This window comes from Triturus cristatus, chromosome 4_1 (genome assembly GCF_964204655.1).
Source record: "Triturus cristatus chromosome 4_1, aTriCri1.1, whole genome shotgun sequence".
Classification (NCBI taxonomy): domain Eukaryota; kingdom Metazoa; phylum Chordata; class Amphibia; order Caudata; family Salamandridae; genus Triturus; species Triturus cristatus.
The window spans coordinates 68,157,838-68,178,965 of NC_140585.1; the positions used below are offsets into that span (position 1 = coordinate 68,157,838).

The 21,128-nt window shown below is 47.0% G+C and overlaps 1 protein-coding gene across 10 annotated transcripts in view; it reads left to right on the top strand.

Annotated features, from left to right (window-relative positions):
* LOC146839543 (aldehyde dehydrogenase family 3 member B1-like) overlaps positions 1 to 21,128 on the top strand; it is a 571,254-nt gene that overhangs the window by 155,883 nt on the left and 394,243 nt on the right. For 5 of the 10 annotated variants that reach the window (XM_085651605.1, XM_085651597.1, XM_085651599.1 and 2 more), the window contains exons 2-3: positions 1,080 to 1,116; positions 18,878 to 19,040. In XM_085651605.1, the coding sequence (XP_085507731.1) occupies positions 1,080 to 1,116; positions 18,878 to 19,040 (200 nt within the window). Of the gene's footprint in view, positions 1 to 1,079; positions 1,117 to 1,261; positions 1,316 to 18,877; positions 19,041 to 21,128 lie in introns of all 10 variants that reach the window. The other 5 variants (XM_085651604.1, XM_085651601.1, XM_085651607.1 and 2 more) reach the window with 2 other exon arrangements.

A 21,128-nucleotide genomic window follows, 5' to 3' on the forward strand; every position in this document is an offset into this window, starting at 1 on the left:
ACTGTTCCTTGTGTGCTTCTCTTATCAGTTTCCCGTTACCGTAGTACTGTTTTCATCCACTTTTCTGCAACTATTTTTAACTGATTTTACCTTCATAGACTGCGCTCATTTAAAAAGTGCATTCTCCCATGTCTTTTATTTAAACATTTTTTGCTTGCATTTCAAGGGTGCTTACGAGTCGGCACCGATACTTCAACCCGGTACTCCAGCTCCAACGTCGGCAGTTCTGGCCCTTATGCTACATCCTCTGTCCTGCCCGTATTCTCTATTTTTTTGTTTAATCTGTAGCACTTCATATTTTTGCAGACCGTTCTTCCCTTTTCCCCCAATTTTGCTGGCATCTGCCTCCAGCCCTGTCATTGCTTGTTTTTCTTTTTTTCTCTGCTCCTAATCATATGTAGCAGCCCATAAAACACAGTTCAAAAGACCCCCACTGGCTCATTCACATAAGTATCTCATACCTGTAAGCACCACGCCTAGACATTCTTGCCTGACCAATCATGTCTCACATTTATTTGACATTCACCAGTCGTCAGCAATCATCAAATCAAATCCATGAGCGTTTTTCGCCATGTGTCCCCATCACCCAGGCGACAATCCATTATTTATTTATTTATTTTTGCCCAGTTTTTTGTGAACATAACAGTCATTATGCACATAATTAGGATATATATGTAGTTGGATCCTCCCCTCCTGGGCAAGGCATTGTTTCTTTTGGTTCCATTGTAGTTCCTACAAATACTAGAACTACGATGAGCTCAATCCTCAATTTAATATTTTTTACTATGCCCAAAACACTACTGTAGCACTCCTGTGCTATTGGTCACTGGCAAATAACAATTATATGCCACCAGGAGCTTTTTAAATGAGCTCCACCGCGTGCCGCTGTCCAGATCACAACTGCCATATATATGGCAGTCAGAGCACACACACTCGCTCCAGCCTTGCTATTGAGATGCATTTCCATCGCTCAGTAAGTCGTACTGATTTTAGGAGCCTGCAGCTCCTTCACCACAGGTTGGCAGTCTGCCACAGTTAAGGCTCATTTTGTGACAGTTTCTTTTTATTTATATTTCCAGCTTACACCAATCCTCGACGGTGTCCAGAAGCATCAGGGTGAGTTTGGGTGCCTTTGATATTTTCACACAACGCTGCTTAGCGCGCTGCTGGGGGGCCCATACCAATAGTTTCTTTACCCCCACACTGTTCTCTTCATTTTCAATATTCAGGGTTAATCACCCATTACTTGTTTTTTTTCCAGATATACAGTGTCACCCAAAAACACTTATCCCTGATAGTGTTACTTTTGTACTGGGTGAGTTGACCCCTTGCATGTCATTTCTTGGCAGTAGTTTCATTTAATCATGCCCCTTATATTCATTCATGCATCTTCATTTCAGAGCCATCACCTACCTAGATTTCACCCCATTCAAGCTACCCTATGAAAATTTATTTCTAGGCTTCACCTGCACAGCGCTTGCACTGTTTGTGAAATCTATTGTGTTTAATATAAACCTTAAAAGGGGCTTACATCCTGTCCCCTTGCTTTTCATTGCTTGACACTTTCCCTCTGTTTTTGCTGTACATCCTCCTGACAGGGGGCATACAATTTGTATACTGTCTCCTGGTGGGCACCTTCCTTTCCACTTGTTACTGCACAATATATTGCCTTTCTCAAGAAACAAGTCATACCATTTTTATGGAGTTCCTTTAAATTATATTGCACAACTGCTCAACAAGCTGAAATGTAATTTAAAAAAAATCACAAAGGCGAAACATAATGCATTTACCAGTGCTTGTTATTATTTGCACCCTACCCCATAGTGACAGGGTTAGCAATGACCATCATTAAAAGTCTCTCTGAACCTGGTCAAATATTGGGTTAATATTGTCTGAAATCATGTCCTTTAAACCTTTATTAAGAAATATCCCTAAATATTTTAATTTTTAATTTAGCCGCTTAAACAGGAGATTATCAATGACAGCTATAGTAGTATACCCTTGATATCAATATTGGAACAAATTGCTATAGCAAGTAGTTCCAAAACCAAGAGGAACAGTAAAGGAGAAAGCGGGCAATCTTGCCTAATACTGTAGGAGAGTAGGATCTGCTTCATATGGGTACCCCCACTTTTTGCTGGTGTTTCACAGTTTTTCGACCTTAGTCTTGCTGTGGCCCTGCTAATCAGGACCACAGCCTAGCTGCTTCCTCTCTAAAATGGTTTCCATGTACATTAGGTACATATGGAGTGCCTTATAAGCCCCTAGTATATGGTATACTATGTACCTAGGGCATAGGTACCTCAGAGGCCTACCAGGGGCTGCAGCATGTATTATGCCACCCCTGGGAAGCACTCCAAAATGATACCACAGGTCTGCTACTGCAACCTGGGTAAGGGTGTGCTTGCACCCCTTACTGTGGTATAGGCTACCTATATCACTAGCTTATACAGACACATATGAACCTATAAGCCTCTCCTATGGCAGGCCTTGACAATCCTGAAGGCAGAGTGCTTGGTTTTATGTGAGAGGGTGCCCAAGCATGAGCTGAGCCCCTCTGCAGCATTCGGAAACACTTCCTTATGGCTGTTCTGTGATAAAGCCATACCATATACTCTTAAGTGCATTATAACCTCGCTGTAAATGCTAACTTTGGAATGGCTGCATCAAAACATGTCGTGTTTGGTGTCAAACGCTTTGGAATACTACCCCCCTCCCTGGCGGCGGGGGTAGCATTCCACCCTTCTAGAGGGAGAGACATGTTCACGCTGGCTAAACCCGGTTAAAACTTTCCAAAGCCCTGGCATCACAAAATGGATGCCACTGCCACAGACACGGGTCTGGCCTCCTGCTGCTGGGGGTAACTCCAGCAGGGGAGGCCTGGACAATAGGTTTACTGTCACAGGGAGGTGTAACCACCTCCCCAGACAGGCAGATGTGTATTGGGGCAGGGTGGGTGCATTCAGAGAATGCTTTTGAGACACTGCCTGGGGCACAGAAGGTGTCCCTGTGTATAGCCCAGTTCAAACCGGTTGCAGGGGCACTCAGCCCCTGCTCTGGCGCGAAACTGGACAAAGGGGAAGGGGTGTAACCACCCCCACCCCAGGCCCACCCATAGGTGGAGCCTTAGAGTTTGTCCATCCCCTAAACTTAGTATAAGTATAGGAACCCAGTCCCTAGGACATTAGATTACCCTGGACGAACCTCTGCAACATATATCCTGGACCTTCGACTTTCTATCACGACTAGAAGACGGAAGAAATCTCCCTTGGGGTCAAGGAGTGACTCCCCTGCTTGGCAGGCACCAAAGAAGCAACTGATCGGTCTGCAATTCTGAAGCTCCCGCCGGACGCTGAAGTCCCTGCATCCCCAGAGGTGGATTTCCAGACTTCCCCGAGGCTACCCTGAGTTCACAGCAAAGCTGAGGCCCCTGGGTGACGTGGAACCGTGACCCCTGGACACTGTGAACTTTTGCAGCAACACTATCTTCCTGGTCATCCTCGTAGTTGTGCTTTGGGCTCTGAGTAGCCCTAGCCTTGAGCACCTCCTGCACCGAAGATTGTTGGCCTCCACTCCACGAGTGACCCGTTGGCCAGCTTCAAGTGTGACCGCTCGAGGCTCCTTCGCGATCACTAGCCCGTTGGCTAGCAGGTCCCCACGAAGGCAACTCCTTTTCTAATTGGGCGTTCCTGGTTCCTCCAGACATGCCCTGACTTACCCTTGCTGGGTGAGACTCTCAGACCTTGCTGGTTTGCACCGCAGTCCTTTCTCTGCATTCCTGTCACTTGCCGTTGCCAAGGCTTGTTGGGTCCTTTCTGGTTGCCGACACCGCAGCAATCGACAGACTTCATGGGACAGCTCGAATCCGGCTCGTGGACTTCGTCGATGCCTCCTGGACCTCGTGGCTGAAGAGTCAAGACACCCATCAACTCACATGAAGTACCCGATATCTGTGGGTATTGGTCCATCCTGCCCTAGGTCACTGGCATGTGACCCAGACTCTGTCCCCTCTGCTTTCAGGTTCCTTACATCCTAGATCCAGGCTTGGATCTCTCCGGACACTTCTCCTCTTCACGGCAGCAGCAGTTCTTTGCAGGCTTCCATTGGAATCGACGACGCGACCCGACACCAAAAGACACCTATGCACCTGGATTCCCTGGGTGAGGTAACTCGAGTACTCCAGTACTCTCGTGGGTGCTAGCCATATAACTACCTAAGTCCAAGAGGGTTTGGTCCTGACTCGATTAAAAGTGTCCCTAATCTTTAAAATTCCAACTGCGACATTCCCCATAGAAGATAATAGGAACCCGCGGTTGTGTTTCCACACTTCATACAGTTCCCGTGGGTCCCCTGTGTCACTACCTTGGGTGGTTCCTTGGGGTCCCAGCGATTCTAGAGGCAATAGGCCTAGTGCCTATTACAGTCGTGGTTCTTATACCATTTTTTTAGTATATGGTTTGGTACGCCCCTAGGGCCCAAACGTGTATTTGTGCTTTTACTGATGCTTGATCACTTGTAACTTTAGTACTTCGAACTCCAGTCTCATAAAGAGACTAGAGGGGTGTGTTTAACCTTAAATACATATATTTTAAATATATACCTGGTGTGGTTGTCCTTTCATTTGATCATTCAAGAGATTATAGACTGGTAAAACAAGCTGCTTTACATTCCTTCAAGATTTAGCCTGAAGGCTGCTCTCCATAGCTACCACTAGGATAGCTTTCATATAAGGTTGTCTTTAACCATTCACCATAAGGGGTTGTTTGGACTGATACAAGGTGCCCACTAGAACTAGTGGACAGCATATATCAGACCACCTTCTCACATTGGTGGCAGCGGTGGGATTCCAGCTTGCTTTTGTTTTACCAGATAATCTCAATTGAATTGATCAACTGAAAACCACTAAAGGTACCTGAGGTACATATAATATCATGTTTAGCTACAGTAAGTTCTACTGAACTTAGAGTTGTGTGTTAAGGGATAGCACACCCTTTCTATGGCTCAAGAGAGTTTAGTAGGCCACACCAGTGTAGGTAGTGCAATACACCACACCACATTAGTAATGTCTAACCAGCCAGGAACCACTGAGTCCCTACCCGGAACCAGTGAGCTCCTTCCCTATAAGTATGAGTATCTCTCCTTTGCTCAGCTTAGCGCCTTATGCACCATTTGGAAGCTGAAGACAGGCAAAAGTCCATCCACCCAGCATCTCATAAAGATACTGAAACTGGATGATATCACAAGTCCTAGTGGGCCTGTAGATGGAGACAGTGTGGGTGGGGCAGCACCTGAGGGTGGGTCCAGGGGTGGAAACTCCCCTGACCCTAACTCTAATGCTGACCAGACTGGTGACAATGACCAGACTCTGGTGAACACAGACCACCAGGATGAGGATGAGGATGATGACAATAATGCCACTTCCTTTCTTCCTCCTGGTAGGTCTGAACACAGGGCTTCAAGGGATAGATCTCTGTCAAGGGGATCTATTCAGTCTAACTCCTCTATTGGAACCTCTGTTTCTTCTCACAGAGGGAGGGAAACTTCCCAGGAGAGGAGAGAGACTGCTGAAGTATGAGCAAGACAAGTTCAACCTCAGAAAGCAGCAGATGGCCTTAGATAGGGAAGCCCTGGAGCTCTACAGAGGTGGTAAAAAGGAGGGACTAGAGTCCCTTGGTGGCAGCAATTTCCCTAGAGATAGGGAGAGGTCTTATGACCATAGACACCTAAGTAAGATAGTCCCTCCCTACCAGAGTGGGGATGACATCCACAAATGGATAACTGCCTCGGAGAGAGCCTGTAAAGTACAGAAGGTCCCTCAAGCTCAGTGGGCAGCAATCTTATGGCTCTCCTTTGCAGACAAAGGTGGAGACAAGCTCCTCACTGTAAGAGAAGAGGATGCTGATGATTACAAAGTCTTGAAAAGTGCTCTGATAGATGGGTTTGGCCTAACCACTGAACAATATAGGTTAAAGTTCAGAGATACCCAAAAGGCACAGAATCAGTACTGGGTTGACTTTGTTGACTGTGCTGCCAAGGCTCCGGAAGGTAGTTTATTAGGCAGTAACGTGTGTGACTTCATAGGATGGTACAATCTGATAATGAGGGAGCAGATTCTTAATAACTGTCAAAATCAGCTGTTGCACCAGTACCTGGTAGACACGGATCTGACCTCTCCCCAAGAATTGGGAAAGAAGGCAGACAAATGGGTCAGAACCAGGGTGAGGCAGAAAGTACAGAACCAAGGTGGTGACCCTAAGAAGCAAGATTCCAAAAACTTTGAGAAGGGTGGGGACAAGGGTAAAGACCAGAAGTCTTCACAAGGGTCCCAAAAATCTTCTTCACGGGAGGATTCACAGCCTAACAAAGGGAAAGGCCAAAAGAAGCCCCGGTGCAAAATCTGTAAGCAGAAAACTCACTGGACTAGTGACTACACCAAGGCTAAAGAAATACACAGAATAAGGGTGTAGTAGGGTTGACCCTGGGTCCTGAGATGGACTCTGGCCTAGTCAGAGTACCAACTCAGGCTGTGCTTGTCAGTGATGGGGGCATTGATATGCCCCCCTTTGTGAGCCCCAGTAACCTGGGCAAATACATACAGCAGCCTTTAATTAATGGAGTAGAAGCTTGGGCATTCAGGGACACAGGAGCAAGTGTCACAATGGTGACAAAAGATCTTGTGGATCCCGGGCAGATTACACTTGGTGAAATGTACCAAGTGACCAATGCTAGCAATGTCAGAACAGACCATTCTCTGGCCGTTGTTAACTTCTCCTGGGGAGGGGTAACTGACCTTAAGAAGGTTGTGGTAAGTGCGGACCTACCAGTACAGTGCTTGCTTGGCAATGATCTGGAAACTTCAGCTTGTGCTGAAGTGGAGCTCAGGACACAAGCAAAAATGTTAGGGATCCCTGCACATGTCTTTGCTGTGACTAGGTCACAGGCAAAAATGCCAAAAGCTGCACAGGTCCTGGATTCTGGAATAACGGACCAGGTGCCTCACAAGAGGAGGAGCAGTAGGGTTAAGGCAGAGCCTTCCCACCTGTCTCAGCATGCTGATCAGTCTTCTCAGGGAGATGATCTTGAGCCTGCAGAAGGAACTGTCCCAGAGGAGCTTGAACCTGACCAGGTTGAGTTCTTGGAGACAGGGGGCCCTTCCAGGTCTGATCCGAGCCAGGAGCAGAAAACCTGCCCATCTCTTGAAACCCTCAGACAGCAAGCTGCTGATGAGACTGCTGGGAATGGTAGTGGCACCCATAAGGTTTATTGGGATGATGGACTCCTATACTCAGAGAGTAGAGACCCCAAACCTCGTGCATCCAAGAGGTTGGTTATACCTCTGAAGTTTAGGGGTTTCCTATTGACAATAGCCCATGATATTCCCCTAGCAGGACACTTAGGCCAGAAGAAGACTTGGGACAGAATTGTTCCTCACTTTCACTGGCCACACATTTCTGAAGACACAAAGGAGTTGTGGCGCTCCTGTGTAACCTGCCAAGCCAGTGGCAAAGCAGGTGGCACTACAAAGGCCCCCCTGATACCACTACCTCGGGTGGGGTTTCCCTTTGAGAGGGTTGGTATTGACATTGTTGGTCCCATGGATCCTCAAACAGCATCTGGGCACAGATTTATACTGGTGGTAGTGGATCATGCCACCAGGTATCCAGAAGCTATTCCCCTAAGGACCACTACAGCACCTGTAGTGGCAAGAGCTCTCTTGAGTGTGTTCTCAAGAGTAGGTTTTCCAAAGGAGGTAGTATCTGACAGAGATGCAAACTTTATGTCAAGTTACTTAACTGCAATGTGGAAGGAGTGTGGAGTGAATTACAAGTTCACCACACCCTATCACCCACAATGCAATGGTTTAGTTGAAAGGTTCAACAAAACCTTAAAGGGCATGATCAAAGGACTCCCAGAGAAGCTTAGGTGAAAATGGGACCTGCTCTTGCCCTGCCTTTTATTTGCATACAGGGAGGTGCCTCAGAAGGGGGTTGGCTACAGCCCATTTGAACTTCTGTTTGGTCACCCTGTCAGGAGTCCATTGTGTTTGGTGAAGGAAGGATGGGAGTTACCTCTCAAGCCCCCAAAGCAAGACATAGTGGACTGTGTACTCGGTCTCCGCTCCCGGATGGCTGAGTACATGAAAAAGGCAAACAAAAACCTTGAGGCTAGCCAGGAACCGCAAAAAGCCTGGCATGACCAAAAGGCTGTACTGACTGTTTATCAGCCAGGACAGAAAGTGTTGGTGTTGGAGCCTGTGGCCCCAGCAGCTCTCCAGGACAAGTGGAGTGGACCCCACACTATTGTTGAACAGAAAGGGGAGGTCACCTACTTGGTAGACCTTGGAACCCCTAGGAGTCCCCATAGGGTTCTCCATGTCAACAGGCTAAAGCCATATGTGGACAGGGCTGACATGGGCTTGCTCATGGCAACTGTTGAGGGACAGGAGGAAGAGAGTGACCCACTCCCTGACCTCCTCTCACAGAACCCTGATGATGGGTCAGTTGATGGTGTAGCCTTGGCAGGCAGCCTCACTGCCCAGCAGCAAACTGATTGCAGACAGGTTTTCAATCAGTTCAGACACATGTTTTCACTGACTCCGAGTCAGACTACCTGGTGCGCTCTTGAAGTGGACTCTGGGGACAGTCGGCCTATTAAAAATAAGATTTATAGGCAACCTGACCATGTCAGGGACTGTATCAGGACAGAAGTCCAGAAAATGTTGGATTTGGGAGTTATTGAACCCTCAGATAGCCCTTGGGCTAGTCCAGTGGTCCTTGTGCCAAAACCTCACACCAGTGGTGGGAAAAGAGAGATGAGGTTTTGTGTGGAATACAGGGGTCTCAATGCAGTCACTAGGACTGATGCCCATCCAATACCCAGGGCAGATGAGCTTATAGATACTTTGGCCTCAGCCAAGTACCTTAGCACATTTGACTTGACAGCTGGCTACTGGCAGATCAGACTAGCTGATGATGCAAAGCGAAAGACAGCATTTTCTACCCCTAGTGGGCACTATCAATTTGTGGTAATGCCCTTTGGTTTGAAGAATGCACTTGCCACTTTCCAAAGGTTGGTGAACACAGTTCTCACAGGCCTGGAAGCCTTTAGTGCAGCATATCTAGATGGTATTGCTGTCTTTAGCTCCACTTGGGAGGATTACCTGGTCCACCTAAGGAATGTTTTGGAGGCCCTGCAAAAAGCAGGCCTTACTATCAAGGCTACTAAGTGCCAGATAGGGCAGAGTCAGGCTGTGTACCTGGGCCACCTTGTAGGTGGAGGCCAGGTTCAACCATTGCAGAGCAAGAGCCAGACCATAATGGAATGGACTGCTCCAACTACCCAGACTCAGGTGAGAGCCTTCTTAGGCCTGACTGGGTAGTATAGGAGATTTGTCAAAGGGTATGGATTAATAGTGACACCCTTGAATGACTTAACTTCCAAGAAAATGCACAAAAAGGTTCAGTGGACAGCTAGCTGTCAAAAGGCATTTGATCACCTGAAGCAGGCCATGTGTACTACTGCCATTCTACAGAGTCCTGACGACTTCAAAAAGTTCATTGTTCAAACTGATGCATCTGAATTGGGGGTTGGGGCTGTACTGTCACAATTGAATGAAGAAGGTCAGGATCAGCCAGTAGCTTTTATAAGCAGAAGGCTGACACCTAGAGAGAAACGTTGGTCAGCCATTGAGAGGGAGGCCTTTGCTGTGGTTTGGGCTCTGAAGAAGTTGAGGCCATACTTGTTTGGTACTCACTTCCTTGTTCAGACAGACCATATGTATGTATGTATGTATGTATAAAATTTATAAAGCGCAGGAATCACCCCCATAGGGGTATCTCCGCGCTAGCATAGAGAACAGAACAGGCTGACATAGCTTTACACAGCTCAGATCTTAAATAATTCCGTCTTCAGGAGTTTTCTGAAGCGCATCAAGCTAGAGCATTTCCGAAGGTCCTCTGGCAGGGAGTTCCAGTGCTTAGAGGCCAGGAAGGCGACTGTTTTGTCTCCAGTTCGACTTTTCTTGAAACGTGGAACCACCAGCAATCCTCTATTTTCTGACCTAAGATTCCGGTTTGGGCGATACAACTTAAACTTATCTGCCATATAACTAGGGCATTTGCCAAAGACGGCTCCATGAGCAAAGCAACAGAGCTTAATCTTTATTCTCTGGCGAATAGGAAGCCAATGAAGCGACTTCAGAAGTGGCCCGGAGGTGGTGCAAGGCGGTTTATTAAGGACTAAGCGTGCGGCCAAATTTTGGACTACCTGCAATCTGCTAAGAAGAGCCTCATTTGCAGATGCTAATAAGGCATTACAATAATCAAGGCGACCTACGTACTGTCAGAGGCAACAAAATGAACACTCTGCGCAGCAGGCTCAAAGTACGATAACAGGCCCCAACAGTGGTCATAACATGATCTTTCATTTTATAACCGTATATCCAACTGAACTCCTAAATTTTTTGCCACCAAAGTAGGAGAGGGGGTGGGGCCCAACACCGCCGGCCACCGTACAGGCGACCAGGAGGCAAGTGCAGGACCAAATAACAAAATTTCAGTTTTGGCCGCATTCAGCTGCAGAAAGTGATCCGTCATCCATTCTGCTATGGCAGTCATGCCTTCTGCAAAATGCTGATCAACTAACTCCCTATCTTTATCAAAAGATAGGAGTAATTGGGTATCGTCTGCATAAGAAAATGGCACAAAGCCAAACTTTCAAATAATTTTAGCAAGTGGGGCCACATAGATATTAAATAAAGTCGGGCTTAAGCACGAGCACTGGGGCACCCCCTTATTAAGCTTCACAGTACGTGAGCGGAGTGGGCCCAGATTAATAGTTTGTGAACGCTGGTCCAAAAAACTAATAAGCCACTTAAGCGGCAACTCCTGTAGACCGGTCTCTCTTAGCCGAAATATTGATTTCTGATGACAGACTGTCAAGACTGTCAAAGGCTGCGGTTAAATCCAATAGGACCAGCATCACTCCTTTATTCTCATCTAAGGCCATTTTAATATAATCCGTAACCCCAATAAGGGTTGTCTCTGTAGAATGGTTAGATCTAAATCCGGACTGTGACGGGTCAAGAATGCCATTGATTTCCAAATATTCAGTTAGCTGCGTGTTACCATGGCTCTCTGCCATTTTACCCATTAAAGGAAGGAGCGAAATGGGATGGTAGTTGGAGAGCACTTCATTAGACACCTCTCATGGCTAAAACAAATGAAGGGTGAAAACCCCAAACTGCTTAGGTGGTCCATTTCCCTACAGGGGATGAACTTTACAGTGGAACATAGACCTGGGAGTAACCATGCCAATGCAGGTGGACTCTCTAGGTATTTCCACTTAGAGCATGAAGACTCAACTGGTCAAGGTTAGTTTAATGTCCCTACGTTTGAGGGGGGTTGTGTAGGAGAGTAGGATCTGCTTCACATGGGTACCCCCACTTTTTGCTGGTGTTTCACTGTTTTTCGACCTTAGTCTGGCTGTGACCCTGCTAATCAGGACCACACCCTAGCTACTTCCTCTCTAAAATGGTTTCCATGTACATTAGGTATATATCTAATTGGATTCTGGAGTGCCTTATAAGCCCCTAGTATATGGTATACTATGTACCTAGGGCATAGGTACCTCAGAGTCCTACCAGGGGCTGCAGCATGTATTATGCCACCTCTGGGAGGCACTCCAAAATGACACCACAGGTCTGCTACTGCAACCTGGGTAAGGGTGTGCTTGCACCCCTTACTGTGGTATAGGCTACCTATATCACTACCTTATACAGACACCTATAAGCCACTGCTATGGCAGGCCTTGACTATCCTGAATGCAGAGTGCTTGGTTTTATGTGAGAGGGTGCCCAAGCATGAGCTGAACCCCTCTGCAGCATTCGGAAATACTTCCTTATGGCTGTTCTGTGATACAGCCATACCATATACTCCTAAGTGCATTATAACCTCGCTGTAAATTCTAACTTTGGAATGGCTGCATCAAAATATGTCGTGTTTGGTGTCAAACGCTTTGGAATACTATCCCCCCTCCCCCCCCTGCCACTCCTGGCGGTGGGGGTAGCATTCCACCCTTCTAGAGGGAGAGACATGTTCACGCTGGCTAAACCCGGTTAAAACTTTCCAAAGCCCTGGCATCACAAAATGGATGCCACTGCCACAGACACGGGTCTGGTCTCCTGCTGCTGGGGGAGACTCCGGCAGGGGAGGCCTGGACAATAGGTTTCCTGTCACAGGGAGGTGTAACCACCTCCCCAGACAGGCAGATGTGTACTGGGGCAGGGTGGGTGCATTCAGAGAATGCTTTTGAGACACTGCCTGGGGCACACAAGGTGTCCCTGTGCATAGCCCAGTTCAAACCGGTTGCAGGGGCACTCGGCCCCTGCTCTGGCACGAAACTGGACAAAGGGGAAGGGGTGTAACCACCCCCACCCCAGGCCCATCCATAGGTGGAGCCTTAGAGTTAGTCCATCCACTAAACTTAGTATAAGTATAGGAACCCAGTCCCTAGGACTTTAGATTACCCTGGACGAACCTCTGCAACATATATCCTGGACCTTCGACTTTCTATCACGACTAGAAGACGGAAGAAATCTCCCTTGGAGTCAAGGAGTGACTCCCCTGCTTGGCAGGCACCAAAGAAGCAACTGACCGGTCTGCAAATCTGAAGCTCCTGCCGGACGCCGAAGTCTGCATCCCCAGAGGTGGATTTCCAGACTTCTCCGAGGCTACCCTGAGTCCACAGCAAAGCTGAGGCCCGTGGGTGACATGGAACGTGACCCCTGGACACTGTGAACTTTTGCAGCAACACTATCTTCCTGGTCATCCTCGAAGTTGTGCTTTGGGCTCCGAGTAGCCCTAGCCTTGAGAACCTCCTGCACTGAAGATTGTTGGCCTCCACTCCAACAGTGACCCGTGGGCCAGCTTCAAGTGCGACCGTTCGAGGCTCCTTCGCGATCACTAGCCCGTTGGCTAGCAGGTCCCCACTAAGGCAACTCCTTTTCTAATTGGGCGTTCCTGGTTGCTCCAGACGTGCCCTGACTTACCGTCGCTGGGTGAGTCTCTCAGACCTTGCTGGTCTGCTCTGCAGTCCTTTCTCTGCATTCCTGTCACTTGCCGTTGCCAAGGCTTGTTGGGTCCTTTCTGGTCGCCGACACCGCAGCACTCGACAGACTAAGTGGGACAGCTCAAATCCGGCTCGTGGACTTCGTCGACGCCTCCTGGATCTCGTGGCTGAAGAGTCAAGACACCCATCAACTCACCTGAAGCACCCGATATCTGTGGCCATTGGTCCATCCTGCCCTAGGTCACTGGCAAGTGACCCAGACTCTGTCCCCTCTGATTTCAGGTTCCTTACATCCTAGATCCAGCCTTGGATCTCTCCGGACACTTCTCCTCTTCACGGCAGCAGCAGTTCTTTGCAGGCTTCCATTGGAATCGACAACGCGACCCGACACCAAAAGACACCTATGCACCCGGCTTCCCTGGGTGAGGTAACTCGAGTACTCTGGTACTCTCGTGGGTGCTAGCCCTAGAACTACCTAAGTCCAAGAGGGTTTGGTCCTGACTCGATTAGAAGTGTCCCTAATCTTTAAAATTCCAACCGCGACATTCCCCATAGAAGATAATAGGAACCCGCGGTTGTGTTTCCACACTGCATACAGTTCCCGTGGGTCCCCTGTGTCACTACCTTGGGTGATTCCTTGGTGTTCCAGCGATTCTAGCGGCAATAGGCCTAGTGCCTATTACAGTTGTGGTTCTTATACCGTTTTTTTAGTATATGGTTTGGTACGCCCCTAGAGCCCAAACGTGTATTTGTGCTTTTACTGATGCTTGATCACTTGTAACTTTAGTACTTCGAACTCCAGTCTCATAAAGAGACTAGAGGGGTGTGTTTAATCTTAAATACATATATTTTGAATATATACCTGGTGTGGCTGTCTTTTCATTTGATCGTTCAAGAGATTATAGACTGGTAAAACAAGCAGCTTTACATTCCTTCAAGATTTAGCCTGAAGGCTGCTCTCCATAGCTACCACTAGGATAGCTTTCATATAAGGTTGTCTTTAACCATTCACCATAAGGGGTTGTTTGGACTGATAAAAGGTGCCCACTAGAACTAGTGGACAGCATATATCAGCCCACCTTCTCACAAATACCTTGATAAATTCTGAAATATGGAGTTGTAAACCCACCACAAGAGACGGCCGCTGTGGGTGAAAAATACATACCACTAGTTAAGGCCATCCTTTCCATAGCGGGGAACAAGTAACCCCAGTCTACTCTATCAAATGTTTTTACTGCATCTAAGGAAAGCATGACTTTCTCTTCCTTGATATTTCGTAATTGCTATAATAAATAGAGATAGTGTGAAGTGTGGGACAGCTGGGTTGGAGAGGTTTCGAATGACCATGTCTGTCTGGCCATCACAAGACGGCCAGCCAAAGAGACATGCACACTTGAACCTAGTGAACAGCCAGCCCACCCCTCCTCCCTGCTGCAGCAATGGACCCACCCCAGGCTAACACTTAGTTCAGAATGGGTGGATGAAAAATTAAATGGTAATTATTTTTTACTGTTTTACCAGTTTATTTTTTATCTCTGGGGCTTCCCTGGGGGGCATTTTTGGCAGTGGAGCGACGCTCCTCCGTCCTAAGGGAGAAGCCGCTCCTGTTTCCTAGTGCTTGTGACTAACCTTCCTGAATGGGTGTTCTTGCTCGTGTTTGCCACATTTTCCCTTTTCTGCTCTCACACTTTTTGTAACTTTAATTGCTTCATATGTAGCTTCCTTCTCAGTCTTAAGCTTCAGTCTCCTAAATCTAACGTTTTTTATGCGATTAATGATGTCCTATAGGTAGTAATCAAGGGTTCTCCTTGATAGACATGCACTTGGCATACACTTAGGGGCCGCCTCACCTTCCCTTTACTGGCACCTCTTACGTTATCGTTGCACAAGGGGATGGGGCACAAGCATGCCAGATGAGCTTGCCCTGAATTGAAGTCTCTGCTCAGCTGCACCATCCTAGTTATATGCTGGGTAACTGCTCGTGGGGTGTGTGCAGAAAGTATTAAGACTGCATCTTGTCTCAAAACAACTATCAGAGGATGGCAGGGATATTGTATTCTTTACACTCCAAAGATGCTCGAAGGATAGCACCGACCGACTTTACTGAGGCTGCCTTGATGTGGTATCCGTGATATAAAAGAAGCAGGAGTGTGATGATGCTTCCAGTGACGTTTACTCACGTACATCCAAATGGAGCACAAAGCTGGAATACTGGCCCATGACGGTGCAGAAAAGACAGGCAGGGGGGCACTATTGTCCAGTCTGGAGTCCAGGTCGCAGTGTAGTACCGGACAACAGTAGACCACCAAAGGGAGAGGGAGTACTGGCAGGCATGAGGAGTTTTCAAAAGAAAACATCATGTGTTCATGACAGCATGAAAGTGTCACAATACAACACTAGATCAAGCCGTCCCACTGACCTCCACTAAACTCCTCCACTGCTCCCCAGCCCGCCTACCCACCCTGTTGAGACCTACCCGAAACCTCTGCCTCTGGGGGAGAAGTGCTGGGAGCATGAATGGGCAGAACAGGGGAATGACCCCTGGGCTTAAGTGACCTGAGCTTAGTTGGGTGCAGCATGAGCACCTCGGTCGCCGAACTCCTGGCTGACTAGCCCTCTCCTCCCCTTTCCTCCCTCCTCTCCCTTTCCCTCTCCTCCCTCCCCTCCAGAATGACTTGGCTGCCATTTGGCTTTGACAGTGTTTTTGTTTTCATATCTTGTCTGCTAGGCAGTTCTTAGCTGTCTGTCTGCGACAAACCTCTTGTGGACCATACCAAAAACGTAGTGGTCTTAGAGCCCACCCATTGCTGTCATTGGTTGGCTTTGTTATCACTCTCATTTTCCTGCTTTGTATTCATTGGCTTGTCTTCCCATACTTATATTCTCTTCTCTGGAGCATATCGTCCTTCCCATGCTTTGGACTGAGTGGTTTGTATTCTTCCACTGCTCACATTCAGCTTTCCATGAGAGTGCAAGTGTTTTTAAGCGCTCTCCCTCGTGCTGATGTCCCTCAGAACACCAGTGCCCCCCAACGGCAGTTGGCATCTAGGAAGAGTGGGGGGCGGGCACATGGGTGGTGGGTGGGTGCATGCATGCTAGGTGAGTGGCGACTGTAAATAAACCATGCATGAGAGCAGCATTAGGATTGGCGAGAGCGGCCTCTCCCAGTGCTCTCGAGGGCACTGGAGCCTGAAATTTCTCTAATCCAGCTGTCTAATCCAGCTGGGTTGAAGAGGTTTAAAATGCGCATGTGTGACTGGACGTCACAAGGCAGATGGCCAAAGAGAATTGTGCATTTTAGACTATGCACAGGCAGCCCCACTCCTCCATGCTGCTGCAAGCCCTCAGCAGGCCCGCCCGTCCTGACACTCGGTTCTGAACAGCTTGAGAAAAAATAAAATGACATTTAATTTTTCGTCTCTGGGGCTTTTCTGAGGGCATTTCAGTGGGGCGATGCTCCTCCGCTAAAATGAAAGAGCCCCCCTGGTGCCCCCACACTTCTTGCTGCTGCCTCAACACCCTCCCTCTTCCCCCCCCCCCCCCAAGCTAATTTATTGCTTTCCCCACTCTCAGCTTTTCTTTGTTTTGGGATTTTCCCTTGCCCAACCTACAGTGCCTTCGTTGCTTCCTCACCCTCCCACTTTCTGTTGCCTCCCATCCACGCTCATCTGTTGCTCGCAAAACATTTGTGAAACTGATTTTTTTTCATTTATCAATCCAAAAGGTTTCCACCAACAAACAAAAATGTTGCTCATACATCATCTCACAAACGCACTCTATCAGCAACTGAGTCATGGGAAATAGTTTCAGGAGTCTGTTTGCAGTGACTGAATTTGTTTTCCATTTAGATGTTTTCGTCCCCTGAGCATACATGCCAACCCTTCAATCTGGCAGCAGACTGCTGATTTCAAGGCTAGTCTTCCACCTCCCGATTCCTGCATGCAGAAACCAGATTCGGAGTTTTGTAAAACTGCCAAAAATAAAATGTTGATACCTGTGATGACCACCCAAATAGCTTGATGGTTCTTGCCCGTGTAGCCATCCTCTCGTCCTTTACGTGGGCGCTAAACCACCCAACCAGCCTGAAGGCCCTCATCTGCTGAGTCACCGTCTGATCCCATATGTTGGCCCCGATTCACCCAACCAATGTGAAGCTCTCATCTGTTGAGTCAACCTCTGGTGCCTCACAACCCAACCAGTGTGAAGGCCCTCATCTGCTGAGTCACCATCTGATCCCATATGTTGACCCTGATTCACCCAACCAATGTGAAGCTCTCATCTGTTGAGTCAACCTCTTGTGCCTCACAAACCAACCAGTGTGAAGGCCCTCATCTGCTGAGTCGCCATCTGATCCCATATGTTGACCCTGATTCACCCAACCAATGTGAAGCTCTCATCTGTTGAGTCAACCTCTGGTGCCTCACAACCCAACCAGTGTGAAGGCCCTTGTCAGCTCAGCTAGTCTCTGATTCCTGAGTAGGTCCTGAACAACCCAACCAGCGATTAATAAAACGCCGCTGCACTAGACAGAGAATTATGATCAGGCAACGTAATTACAAACAAAGACAGCTCTAATGGCACTGTGTTAATGAAAACTGAGCTTAAAGGATATTCTGCCAGATAGCACATTTAAAAGTTGTTTACAATACTCTGCATTCCATACCAGCATGACACTCCCCTAGTGTATCCCTCAGCCATGTTCCAAACAAAATGTATTGCTTTTGTTTGGTTTTTCAAGACACCCCCTGATGATGGACTGTATGTGGTCCGAAACACATTGTGGACTTTCAAATTGCACTAGGGATTTGGAATTCACTTTTGGATACGTTCTTTATGAACAGACTGAATTACAAATTAAGACACAGAATAATAATGGAAACAAGTTGATTTAATTGATTACAACTTGATTACAAGTATGACTAAAGAATTTTGCACTGAAGAATCAAACCTGAGTGGTGCTAGAGGGGAGACACTGTCCTGGTTCGTGACTAGTGCTTCACGGATATTCCATTTTTGCGCCTAAGATCAGAAGCTGACACCCCACAAAAGCACCATAAATGAACAGAAGTGCTTTGATACCAAAACTTGAGAAATGCGGGCATGAAACCAGAGGGTTACAAATGTGAGGGCACGTGTGGATTTTAGTAATTTGAGGCATAATATATTTTTAATAGGGCTTAAAATAATTAAAGAGGAGAGACATTTGCATACGAACAGCGCCCCCTTTCCAAATTTGCTTACTAAGCCTTCCTATCTTCTCTGGTGCTTAACAGCACCCTCATTTTAATCTAGTAAGATTTTTGTAGATAAATATGGGCTAAGCTTTTAAATCTTCTCAAGTGGCTTTGTCCATATTTTTACAGCTCCCTCTAATCATATGAGATGTGTGTGGGTTAAAGCTCCCTGCCTCATTCCTATATTCTGCCAGATAAAGGCATGTTTAGCCATTCTTCTCACACCTCTACGAATGCACCTCAATTCTCACCTGCACTATGACAGGTATTCCATCACTACTGCATACAGAGCTCTACCAATTCATCTGCAGAAAGCCTGGTATTCGAGCACTGATCCACAAACAGCTCTAACATATTTGTGGCCACAGTAACCCCCACTGTTTCAGAACATTGACCATAGATCTGTATTAATGAAAACAAGTCTGACCCACAGCACCCTCAGCTGATCTGCTACTGGGATTCATGTAACTTTGCACTGCATATCAGTTCTGGCGGGCAGTGGTCTAATCAGACAGCAGATAGAGGTGGTCCAAGAAGTGGAGGTGTTTGACCCTTTGCTCTCCTTCTGTCCTCAGGATGTCCAGCTTCCAGGACATTGTGGGCCGTCTCAGGGTGAGCTTCAACTCAGGCAAGACCCGACCCCTGGAGTACCGGCTGCTCCAGCTCAATGCCCTTGTGAAGCTCCTTAAAGAGAACACGGCTGCCATTAATGAAGCGCTGGCTCAGGACTTACATAAGGTAAGACTGCTGAGTTCAATGGATGTGCTCTAGGTGGGCATTAACAAAGCGATGGTACTAGACTTGCATAATGAGTGATGTCCACAAGGTGAGCATTAACAAGTGGCGGGCGCAGGACATACACAAGATGAGAGGGCTGTACGCACAAAAGGGAAGGTGCACAAGGAGTCCTCTAATGAGACCCAGGCACAGGTCTATACACATGGTGAGGAGAAGACTCAGTACAAGGGGAGGAGAGAAGTATACAAGCCGTTCAATAGTGAGATGCTGGAAGAGGGAATACATAAGGTGAGGGGTATGAGCATGTGTGGATGTATGACGTTACAACGCATACATTTACATCGCGGTACACTACATCGCGGTTTTGACAATGCAAGTCGTTACAACGACTTGCGCTAGATGGCGCTCTAGGACAAGGAATAGGACTTAGGAGTAGTATAATTTACTATTCCAACTCCAGTCTACGTACAGTAGGGAAGGTGTTGGATAGTAAATTATACTATTCCTTGTCCTAGAGCGCCATCTAGCGCAAGTCGTTGTAATGACTTGCGTTGTAAAAACCGCGATGTAATGGCATCGCGATGTAATCCCCGCGTTGTAAACGATGTTTCCCGCATGTGTGCATGGGGGTTTAAATTGAACAAACCATTGTAGCACTGTTCAAATATGGGTTTAAAGGAACAAAGCATGGGTCAATGGAGGTTATGCAGCAGGGTAAGTAGAACTATCAGCTGCCATTTAATAACTTGCTGTTTATACTTGGATGAAGCGTTTCGTTAAGAGCAGTGGTTGGGAGCTTGCTGGACTTGGGGGTGGAAGGAATAAGGAGTTCTTAGTAGCAAGAGATGGCATGTTTTTTTAGTCCTTCCTGCTTTTGTTTGCGACCCAGGCATTATGAGGTTGCTTCTGCTAGAATTATGTAACACCGGAGGGCTTAAGTTTAACACTGTGTAGGTGATGCAGCATTCTTTGAAGGTGACACAGGCTGGTTGAGAAGCCACTGAAATGTCTATTGAGTGAATGGAATTGGGTCGAAGCTTCTCAAATCCTGAGAGATTTAGGCAGCTGGATGAAGAATACACCTGAAGGGGTCACAGAGTTTTCAGGGATGATGGTAAGCAAGGATGGGACCAGGCTCGTGCAGCAGTTTTTACATCTGATTCAGAGAGAAAAGTTTTCAAGTTCCTGCGTGTGTCATTTTTGAGGTGCGTGTTTGAAAGCTGAGGGTTGCTTTGCAATTGACCATTTGTGGAGTGTAGCAGCATTGGTTACTTCTAAAATCACTTCTAACTCGTTCCTCTTGGTTGTCACTGGCAATTAGCACAAACAATGAGGGCTTTTTAGTAGCACTCCTGCAGTACTCTTACATACCTTTGGGAGTTATCCCCAAAACATCTAAAATGGGAATAAGACGGGGATATTCAGGCAATGTTCATAAATAATTAGTACAGTTAGAAAGGACTCTGCCGTCTTTGCACCTTTTCATATAGGAAGGTGGAAGCATGTTAGAGTATGTCAAAGATTACTATTTGCCATATTCATACATGCTTTTGTGAATCAACCCTTCTCTCATTATAGGGCTCAGCTTTGTTTTTTTTAAACTTCTCATTTTATTAGGGTTAAACAGTAAAGATCAGTTACCAACATTTTGCCATTAAGAGCGCTAAAAACAGCATAGCATTGTTACAGAGAATGTCAGCATGAATCATCTACAATTCCTAACCCCACCTTCTCTCCACCACCAAAGACCCCCCCATACGTCTCCAGGCAAAGTATAGAGTGAAATCACAACAGTCATCTGTACTGGTTGCTTGCGTAGTCTGTCTGATTGAACTCAAAATAAAGCACAGTGTTCTCATCTCTTTAAGATGTATATGCAAGCTTACAGTCTTGCAGGGCATGAGGTTGTAGGATGCCAGTTGATACTTAAGACAGTAACGGGTTGCAGAATATCTGAGACTTCCTACATTGGTTGTGAAGGGTTCAGGATAATTGTCCATGGTGATTAAATTCCAGGGACATAAATGCCACAATTCTATGGTAGGGTTTTTTTAAATTCTGTTTACAGTTAGTTTCATCACACCCAGA